Consider the following 10,657-nt stretch of genomic DNA (forward strand, 5'->3'; position numbering starts at 1 on the left):
GACCGTCCACGTCGTTCATGTTGTTCACGACGCTCCCGCTACGAATGCGGGGGAGTGTTAGAGATATATTCCGTGTACGCACAGATAGTCTAGGATAGAGATAGGACTCTCGTGTCTTGCCTTGCACTCCAAGATGATCCATGTACGCTATATATACTCGCCTATGAGGCTCAATAATACATCCAACATATTATGCCAATCTCTCTCCCTCCCTATTCTTCTACAGGCAGGGTAGAGCAATACTATACCCATACCCGTATAGTCGATAGGTACAAACTTCTACCCATACCCGTGCCCATGGGTATAAAACTTTACCCATACCCATACCCGGCGGGTACCCGTACCCATTGGGTACCGGTGGGTAGGCTAAACTATACATAAGTTCCTCGTAATTTTTCATGTATCGACAATAAATTCCATTAAAAAATGAATCATCTTAACTCGATAATAGGTAGTTGAGTACATAACAATTAAAAAATATAAAAAATCTCATTCTCATATAGTAACTCATAAGTCAACAAAAGTAGACGTGTAACATAAGAATTAACAATAAACGGGCAGGGTATGGGTATATCCGCGGGTACAAAGCTATACCCGTGCCCTACTCATGACTTAACGGGTAGGGTATGGGTACTACACATGGGCATAAAAGTGTACCATACCCTACCCATGCGGGTACGGTACCCGCGGGAACCCGTACCCGTGGGTAAAATTTTCATCCTTAACAAAAACACAGGAAGGAGGACGAGCGGACTTCACTGATTCACCCCCGCCGCGGGAGAAGCCAGGCCCTCCGCCATTGGAGAGCCACCACCGCCCACGATTCACCCCTCATCTGCAGCTCTCTCTCTCTCTCTTCCTTGACAGAGAAAAGGGGAATAGGAGAAATAAAGATAGATACCGACAAATGAGCACGGATCAAGAAAAACCAGACCAACTGAAAAAGGGGGAGCAAATAAAAAGTTAAAAACCGGTCAAGTGGTGACGGGACGAGAGAAAAACCAGACCAACTGAAAAAGGGGGAGCAAATAAAAAGTTAAAAACCGGTCAAGTGGTGAGGGGACGAGCGCGACAAGATTCGTGCCACAATTTCGAATGAGCGGACAACGATCTGACTTGAGGCGAATTGAGATTTCAGCTAGCTAAAAAATAGAAAAAGTGAAGAAAAAAAAACATCTTCCTCATTACCTCGAAGTTTTGAACTCAACTTATCTATCTAGACCTTCTGGTCTTACGACATTTGTCTTAGCCTGATTATAAGACTAAAAGTTTTCTAAGCCGCGTTTCCTCTCACATTCCACCTAGATTAAACAAGTACAACTGCCGTACATGAATCTTCATTGTCCAGTTGCTTGACCTGCAATGCAAATTTAAGCTTCTATCTTGGGCAACAAGCACACAACAAGTCGCCAATTTGCCATGTGATGGTGGGGGGCATGGCCAGAAACATCATCAAAATAATTTAATCATCCAACTTCACATTAGATTGGGTTGGAGTTGGACAGTGCGACTTTGCTCCCTCTAGGATGCAGCTTGTATATAAATCAGGAGGCACAGTCAATCCATACATCCACAGTTCGATACAGTAAGCGATCATACAAAGTCAAAAAACAATGGACCTCCACTGTTGTTCTTCTTCGCAGCTCATCCCCTTCCTCCTCCTGCTTCCTCCCGTACTGTACATCTCCTACCACGTTGCAAGAAATCTGGCAAAGAAGAAGCCGGCCACCCATGGCGTGAAAGCACACCCTCTGGTCGGCTATCTCCCGGCGTTCCTCAAGAACCGCGACCGCTTCCTCGACTGGTCTACCGAGCTCATCGTCGGCAGCCCGGAGCTGAGGATGGGGTTTTGGATCCCCGGGATGAATACTGGCATCATCACCGGCAACCCCGCCGACGTGGAGCACATTCTCCGCGCCAACTTCGCCAACTACCCCAAAGGCGAGCGGTCCATCTCCATGCTGGTGGACTTCCTGGGCCACGGCCTCTTCAACTCCGACGGCGAGCAGTGGCTGTGGCAGCGCAAGAATGCCAGCACGGAGTTCAGCACGCGGTCGCTCCGCGGCTTCGTGGTCGACGCGGTGCAGTCCGAGGTGAGGGACAGGCTGCTCCCGCTGCTTCGACGCGCGGCGGGCAGCGGCGTGGTGCTGGACATGGAGGACGTGCTGGAGCGGTTCGCGTTCGACACCATCTGCATGGTTTCGTTCGGTCACGACCCGTGCTGCCTCGCCGACGGCGGGGCCTTGGCGGAGGGGAAGTCAGACTTCATGCGCGCGTTCGGCGAGGCGCAGGAGCTCGCCGTTGGCAGGTTCCTGGACCCCGTTGGGGCCTCCTGGAAGATCAAGAAGTGGCTCAACGTCGGCACCGAGCGCCGGCTGAAGAAGGCCATCGCGGACGTCCACGGGTTCGCCATGGAGATCGTCCGCGCGCGCCGCTCCCAGGCAATGACATCTGCGAAGGAAAACAGAAACAGAGACGACGTGCTGTCGAGGTTCGTGGCGAGCGAGGAGCACGGCGACGACGAGACGCTGCGGGACATGGTGCTGAGCTTCCTGATCGCCGGGCGCGAGACGACTTCGTCGGCGCTGACGTGGTTCTTCTGGCTCGTGTCCTCCCGGCCGGACGTGGCGGCGCGCATCGCCGAGGAGGTCCGCTCGGTCCGGGCGTCGGTGGGCACCGCCCCGGGCGAGCCGTTCGGGTTCGACGCGCTCCGGGAGATGCACTACCTGCACGCGGCGCTGACGGAGTCGATGCGGCTGTACCCGCCGGTGCCGATCGACTCGCAGTCGTGCGCGGCGGACGACACGCTCCCGGACGGCACGCACGTCGGGGCGGGGTGGTCCGTGACGTACAGCGCCTACGCAATGGGACGGCTGGAGGCGATATGGGGCGAGGACTGCGCGGAGTTCAGGCCGGAGCGGTGGCTGGGCAAGGACGGCGAGTTCCGGCCGGAGAGCCCGTTCCGGTACACGGTGTTCCACGCCGGGCCAAGGACTTGTCTTGGCAAGGAGATGGCGTACGTGCAGATGAAGTCGATCGTTGCCAGCATGCTTGAAGAATTCGCTGTCGACGTCGTCCAGAAGAACCCTGCCGGCGGCGTGCCGGAGCACGTGCTCTCCGTGACGCTGAAGATGAAGGGTGGTTTGCCTGTGCAAATAAGGAGAAGGATGGAAGCGTAGTTGTGTGCTGAATGTTCAGAGGTGTGGGTTAACAATAATGTCTGTAATTTCAAATTTGATTCTGTTGTTCCTTTTGCATCTGGAAGGAATAAAAAGTGATTCAGTTTGGCTCTGTTGATACTAGCTGGTCAATTAAATACAACTGAACCGTACTACTTGCAAAGCAAAGATGAAACGCTTTTTAATTGGGGTTTAACCGTACCTGAAAAGAGGACTTCTGTTAGGGCATCTCCAACCGCGCGACCCAAACGGACGCGCTGGGCCGTCCGTTTTGGGCTGTTTGGGTGGCCGCGCGGACACGCGAACAGCGGCCCGCATCCGCGTGTCCGTTTGGGTCGCACGCTGCGCCCAACGCGGCGACCCAAACAGACGCCACGTGGTTCGTCTTCAACGGGCCGCGCTGCGCCATGGCAGGCCTCCGACGGGACATCAATGGTGGACGGTGGAACGCGCGGGAAAGTTCCCGCGCGCACCAATGTTCCCGCGCGCGCGAAAAGCCCTTTGGCGCGCGCTCGCGCCCAAGTTTCCCTCCCGCCGCCGGCTATAAAAGACGGCGGCGGCCAGAGACCGCAACACACCCTCTCCGCCGTCCTCTCCCCCTCCACCTTCTCCGGCGCCATGTCGCGCACCCTGCAGGCCACGTGGGCCAAGCTCTCCCTCGCCGCCCGGGCTAGGTTCCCGCGGACGGAGGAGGAGGAGCGCGCGGACGCGCGGTGGGTCGCCGACGACGACGCGCTCCGCGTCGCTGCCGAGGCGGCGGCGAAGAAGGAAGGGGGCGCGCTCCGCGACGCGGAGATGGTGGAGGCGGCCGCGGACGGCTGGTACGAGACCGCGGGCGGCTGGTACGAGACCGCGGAGGAGGAGCCCGTGAACGAGGAGGACCTCGCGCTGTCCAACATCAATGCCGCCATCGAGGAGCGCGTGACGAAGGAGCACGAGGCGACCTGCCGGGCCGGTCGCCGCCGATTAGGCGACCTCCTCGGGCAGAAGAACGAGCTGCTCGCTATGCGAGCAGACCGCCACCTCATCCGGATGCCCTCGCCCGAGCGGCGCGCCCGAGAGGCTGCTGCGTCGGCGGAGCGCGGCCGACAAGAGCGCACGTGGCGGCGGAACGGGACCCACGAGGCCCAGGCCGCCGGCCGCGTCCGCCTGGAGGCGCGCACCGCTGTGGAACGCGCCGCCCTGAAGGAACTGGAGCTATGCGGGAAGCGGATGGTGCCGCCTCAGGAGGCGGAGCGCCAGCGCGCCCGAGGCGCGCGAGCGGAAAGGAGGAGGATGAAGTCCTCCGCCGCGCCACCCAGCTCATAAGCTGGAGTGGAATCCTCACGCGTACAGGCCGCCCGCGTCGAGTAAAATCCACGGCCCCGACGGCAAGCCGGCGAGGCCGCCGGCCCCGCACGTATCTTCTATTTCTAAATAGGAGTACCCCACTACAAGGATTTCTCTCAACATGCAGCTATGCCACATCATTTGCCTATTTGTCTAAGCATGCAGCCTTCCATGTCATCAATTAGATTAAAAGCCCAGATTCTCGATGTATGCGTCCGGAAAGGGGAAGCAGCACCGATACGTCCGGCTCATCCACAGCTCTCTCTATCGACTCCTGGTTAGAACTGAAAAGCCCATCATACTAGCCAAACAAAGCCACCTCTACAGTTCAATAAAAAAAAACACGAGCATGTCATCTGCTTGCTGCACGATCCTTGGTCTTCTCCATTAATTAGTTGTATCCTGCAGGTCACCTCTCCAACAGTATGCATGCCACCGCGTTGTCTTCTCTATCTGCTCCACTTCCCGATCCTCCACCATAATAACACATAAGAAACTGATGGAAAGGCAGCAGATCGTGAGGAAGGAACTGATGGAGGCAGCCAAGCAGTCATCGTCTCCCTTTAAATTGATTGGTCTTATCATGGGCCAATCCATTCCTGACATCCAGCCGGCAATTTAGATTAGCTTCTAGGCGATTATCTCAAAACTGATCGGCAGCCACAAATATATACCGACGAGTAACCCTTGCCTCTTCTCAACATTCTGCCAGTTTTTCAGACGACTTTCTCAGATTTCGTTGGGCTGATTGCAAGGGAGATGCATGATTGTCAAGCCCCAAACCATTGTTTTTTAAAGTATATTATCTTTCAGGTAAATCGTGTCCTGGCAATCATTTGGTATTTCATTACAATACCAGATTTCTTCCGCGAGAATTGGGAAGGAATCACCATGCAAGATTTAGTAGCTCAGTATTCTGCATGTATGTTCCTCAATCCTCAAATTCAATTCATTACCCAGTCAGTTCTTAATCTAACTATTGAAACATAGCCATATGCTGCTTCTGACTGCAGGCTCAAACGCACACAGCTTATGGATGCAGATAGGCAGCAGAGGTTCGTTAAATATCATGTTGATGTATCTGTTGTACATAAAGAAAATCTTTATGCAGGCATACGAACTGGCAAACGTCACCCCAATTCATGTTGGATTTATTGGCTGTAAGTACTTTTTCAGTCCACTATTTTGCTGACATTTGGTGTTAATACTTTTTTTCACTACTCCCTCCGGTTCATATTAATTGACTCTAATATGAATGTATCTAGACACATTTTAGTTCTAGATACATCCATATTGAAGTCAATTAATATGGATCGGAGGGAGTACAATTTTTTAAAAGTACAATTGATAATTCATATTCTTACACAGGCTCACATTGCTACTAACACATACGTGGGTGTCTCTTCCTTTTTTTAAGAACATTTTGAGGACGATGGCTGACCAGATATATAATACAATAGAACAGGTTAAAGGAAACTTGATCAATACCAGGACCATGATTTTTCTTGCATGTTGTCTTGGTAATATTGCTTGGGTGTACAGTGTTAACTTCTACCTTAGCAACACTGAACAAAAATACCATCGAGAAGTTCTTGACATTTAACACATCGTTTTGTTACATGCTTAATTCTTCTGTTTTAAAATGTAAATCCATAACTCTTACATTTCATTTGCATTATCAAGTTCATTTTGTACCTAATAGTTATGCATTTTTAAGCATGTTCCCGCAGCAAAGCGCGGGGTATCAGCTAGTTAGGATAGAACTAGTAGGCTAAAAAAAAATGTACTGATTCCTTTGAATGAAAAAAATATTTCTATTTCTATGACACGCGGGCCATGGGCGGACAAGGGGCGGACACAAGCGACCAGCATTCGGCGTCCGCGGCCACGCAAACCCGCCCCAGATTTGGGCCGGGTTTGGGTCGTCCCGGACGCCGCGGCCATCCGTTTTAGGGATGGGTCCGCGCGCTGGGCCGCGTTTTCGTCCGGCTCGACCCATCCGGACGCGTGGCCGCGGTTTGGGTCGCCCCGTTGGAGATGCCCTCAGAAATGAAACAGGGGTTTAACATTCTGCAGGGTTTTTTCTTTCTCATTAATTTCAGATGAATACTGTACAGCAGTGATGATATCGCTCTATAGTATACTTTTCAGATAATGGGCTCCTCCCTACTCGCTAGTGATGATACAACATTCCAACAGTTTGTATTAACTTGTGTTACCTTTTGTTGTTCCAGCCATCAGTATGCTGAAGTGATATACACCCTAGAAGTGATGTACCTACATGACCCATTTCATCACTCCATAGTTTTTTCAGTTACCACTAGAGTCAAACTCAGGATTTTTTTGGTCCTCGGTCCTGAGAAAGAGCACCAGGCCTCACCAAACCAGAGTGCGGATGCAACTTTCAGTTGAAGTAGATGCCCTAGTTTTCTGTCCCTAGCTAGTATAGGTCTAATGACGGATATTGCTTCCGTCAACCTTCTTTTGCTCACAAGAAATCCCGAATTCCTCCTCGCAAATCTGTAGGCTCGTGGAAGATCAGCCAACTTCTGGAATCAGGACACTCTTACCGCTGTCGAGTGTTTGTGTACACCAAATTCCAACAGCCAAAGCAGTTCTATAAAGCTCCTCCCAATGTTGGTAGATATCAGGAACACTATGCTCTGATAACCCTGAGCGTAGCTCTACAGCTGGATGCACAGCTCATTCACCTGCTTAACTGAAGACCACTTCCCTTTTGGACGCAAATGTGAAAACGGCATCTTCTCGAGCTGACAAAAACGAAAAGGCAATCCCAAGATCATAATCTGAAGGCATAGCTATACAAGTATAGTGCAACAGAACAAATGCTTCTCCTAACATGTAAAGCACATAATTAGTGCAGTAGAAAGTATGCATGTCCATTTTTAGCAAATTGATATTGTTCTCAGAAAGACATCGTAGCGGTTTTGCGTGTCCGAGATTAATATTCCTATAAGTTGCAGTCATGGAATATAAGCAAATCATAAAGAACTTTTCACAAGAGATTCAATCAACATCTAAGCTCATATATTAATAATATAATATCAAGATTATTACCTTCAGTGAGACCAATTCCATGGAAGATCTAGTTATGCTAATAGCATTACCAACTTTGAGTGCTGGTGGGAATGTCCTGTAGGTATATATTACACACCATCCTGATCTTACTGTCTCGATTTGCTGAGGTTGAGAATCGAGGAAATGTTTTCCTTAGTCAAACTTAAGCTCCAATTGTTATGAGGATCTACATTCTTCGAGATATAACTGCAGGGCACTAGAGACTTCACAACTAACTGATTTTGCTACATATTGGTTAAATAGTATTGTGTACCTCGAGGCTATCTCAAGTTGATCTCGCCGAAATTCATTCGGAAGGATGCTCCTCCAATCCTTTGATTTGCCAACAGAACAAAAGCCATACAGAAGTGAAATGAAAGTGACAGAGTCTGGTGAGTACCCTTTGTTTGCCATCTTATCTATTATGTCCAATGCCTTTCCAAGCATATTATGTCTGCACATGCTAAAGATAATAGAATTGTAAGCTGAATTTCTTGGATCCCATTTGTCATTAACCAAACCCTTGAATATGTCCAAAAGAGCATGTTTGTCATGCATCTTAACTGTACTACTGCAGTTTGGACTGATGATACAAGCCATACTGTTAGTGAGACCAGTAACTAAGCAATGCAGTGTGATATCGCTAGGAGAACACCGATTAAGCAACATGTGTTCGAAATACACATCAGCTTTGATCACTTCATCCTTTTTAAACAGGCTGCCAATTAGAATGGTATAAGTTATCACATTTGGAAACAGGCCATCAGATTGCATGTTTGCGAACAGACCTTCTGCGGCATATGTATCACCTAGCTTGCAGTATCCATTTATTAGTGACGAGTAGGTAACAACATTTGGTCGGCATCTCCGTTTCATCATATCACACAATAACCTTAGAGCTCCAATGATATTACCTTGTTTACCATAGCCAGTGATGAGTGTAGTATATGTAAACTCATCTGGGATACACCCAACCTTTCTCATGCTGTTCATGCATAGAATAGCCTCATTCATCATTCCAAACTGGCAGTATCCTTTTATCATAGCATTATAGCCAACAACGTCAGGGTGGACACCCTTTTGTTCCATGAATTCGAATATTTTCCTTGCCTCGCCAAGACTCTCACTCCTAATGAACCCATCGATCAATGTGGTGTAGACAAATTTATCAGGGTGGATATTTTGCTCAAGCATCTCTGCGAGAAGGTTCCTAGCTGCAGGAAGCATCTTCTTCTTGCATAGGCCACTAATCAATACATTGTATATGTTAACATCAGGAATAAGCTGTCTCGCTGTCATCTTCTCACGGATAAGCAAGGCCTCGCTGACTTGCCCAGCAACAACAAGACCATGAATCAGGGCACCAAATGTGACCACATCAGGAGTATACCCTCTTTCCATCATTTCCACAAGCAAATTGGATGCAGCCATCACTTCTCCCCTAGTGCAGAAGCCATGAATCAGTGAAGTAAAGCTAAATAGATTTGGGTTTACCTCCCTCCTAATGGCCTCCCTCAAAAGACGCTCAGCTTCTAGAACGCGGCCTTCCCGGCAGAGTCCAGATATCAAAGTATTAAAAGTGACGACATCTGGGTCGCAGCCACTTGCAAACATCTGCTTCAAGACCGCCATCGCCTGAGCTGCAGACCGGCATTTGCACAAAGCGTCAATGACACTGTTATAAATCTGGACATTGGGCGACAACCTTCTTTCTCGCATCTCCGAAAGCAAACAAGCAATCTTCTCCAGGTCACCCTTCCTCCCGAGCCAGCTCATAAGAGTCCCATACGTTACCACGGTCGGCAGTAACGCCTTCGTCTCCATCTCGCCCAAGAGCAACAGCGCCCTGCCCATGTCCCCGCGCCGACAATACCCATCGATCAAGACATTGTAGAACACGGTATGCGGCAGGCACCCCGCCCCCCACCTCGCCTCGATCAACTTCAACCCCTTCTCGACCCGCCCTTCCAGGCACAGGCCCCTGACCATCACGCACGTGCTGTAATCGTCCGCGCCGCCTTCCTCGGCAAGCATTTCGTCATACAGCTTGCGGGCGTCCTTCCACCGCCGCCTCTCGACAAGGAGCCTGAGGAGGCGGTTGACGTGGGTCGCCGCAGGGAGCGTTCCGTGTTGTGCTCTGACGCGGTCGCACGTCTCGGCGGCCTTCGCTTCCATCCCGGCGTCGGCGTAGGCGGCCACGAGCGCGCCGAGGCAAGCGCGCGTGGGCGCGACGCCCGCGTGGGACATGTCGTGGAGCGTGGCTTCCACGGCGTCGAAGCGTGCGGACCGGGCGAGGAGGCGCAGGAGGGCGGAGTGCGCGATGGGCGTGGCGGCGGGGATGGCGTCATGGCGGCGGCGGGAGTGGGAACGCGACCACGAGAGGAGCGCGAGGGCGAGGTCGGGGTCGGGCAGGGACTCGACGGCGTCGGCGAGACGGCCGTCGGAGAGAGGGGAGGGGAGGAGCGCGGCGAGGGAGCGGGCCCAGGCCGGGTTGGTGGAGCGGGTGGCGAGGAGCTGCGCGAGCGACGCCGCGAGGGCGGGGGAGATGACCGGGCTGTGGCTGCGGCGGCGGCTGGGGAGAGCGGTGATGCGGGGCAGGAGCCTGGACATGAAACGCCGACGCGGCGGCGGCCGCCGGTGCGGTGGGAGGGTGGAGGGAGGAGGCAAGCAAAGCGGCGGCGCGGCGCGGCATGGACGGGAGGCCACCCTTGAACAGCAGAGACCAGCGGCTACTTTGTTCTGAATCCTGGCCGTTGAACGTCGCGGTTCTATGTCCTCCAGGCTGCATCCAGCCGTCCGCCGAGTTTCACGTTGATGGCTCTTGAAAGAAAACATCCGATCCAAATTAATTGTCAAAAATTTAGGAAAAAAAATCCTAAATCTATCTAGGTACATTATACCTGCGATAACTAATTTGGATGAGAAGTAGTACCACTCTTTCGTCTCAAACAAGTGAAGTTTTTCCGATATAACTGATGGTTTATGTTTGACCTAAATCATTTTTTTGTACGAAGTTTGATTGAGTTTATAATATGCTAATATCTAGGTATCTAACATCATCAAATATATAT

General features: G+C 51.3%; 2 protein-coding genes across 3 annotated transcripts; one reads left to right on the plus strand and one right to left on the minus strand.

Annotated features, from left to right (window-relative positions):
- The first annotated feature begins 1,497 nt into the window (after positions 1-1,497).
- Positions 1,498-3,299, plus strand: LOC127299918 (cytochrome P450 CYP94D108-like). Its single transcript, XM_051329965.2, has one exon. The coding sequence runs from the start codon at positions 1,614-1,616 to the stop codon at positions 3,177-3,179; it is 1,566 nt and encodes a 521-aa protein (XP_051185925.1). The 5' UTR covers positions 1,498-1,613; the 3' UTR covers positions 3,180-3,299.
- A 3,258-nt stretch (positions 3,300-6,557) lies between these two features.
- Positions 6,558-10,322, minus strand: LOC127299919 (uncharacterized). 2 transcript variants are annotated; one of them, XM_071819998.1, is made up of 3 exons: positions 7,861-10,322; positions 7,587-7,709; positions 6,558-7,279 (listed from the first exon to the last, which is right to left on the minus strand). In XM_071819998.1, the coding sequence occupies exons 1-2, from the start codon at positions 10,194-10,196 to the stop codon at positions 7,694-7,696; spliced, it is 2,352 nt and encodes a 783-aa protein (XP_071676099.1). In that variant the 5' UTR covers positions 10,197-10,322; the 3' UTR covers positions 6,558-7,279; positions 7,587-7,693. The 2 variants fall into 2 exon arrangements, with proteins under 2 accessions (XP_071676099.1, XP_071676098.1); XM_071819997.1 differs by having other exon boundaries at positions 7,587-10,322.
- Between the last annotated feature and the right edge of the window lie 335 nt (positions 10,323-10,657).

The sequence above is a fragment of the Lolium perenne genome, chromosome 5 (assembly GCF_019359855.2).
Source record: "Lolium perenne isolate Kyuss_39 chromosome 5, Kyuss_2.0, whole genome shotgun sequence".
NCBI classification, from domain to species: domain Eukaryota; kingdom Viridiplantae; phylum Streptophyta; class Magnoliopsida; order Poales; family Poaceae; genus Lolium; species Lolium perenne.

Excerpts from the sequence above, each read along its gene's own strand:
- LOC127299918 (XM_051329965.2), top strand. The coding sequence starts at position 1,614 with ATGGACCTCCACTGTTGTTCTTCTTCGCAGCTCATCCCCTTCCTCCTC.
- LOC127299919 (XM_071819997.1), bottom strand. The coding sequence starts at position 10,196 with ATGTCCAGGCTCCTGCCCCGCATCACCGCTCTCCCCAGCCGCCGCCGC.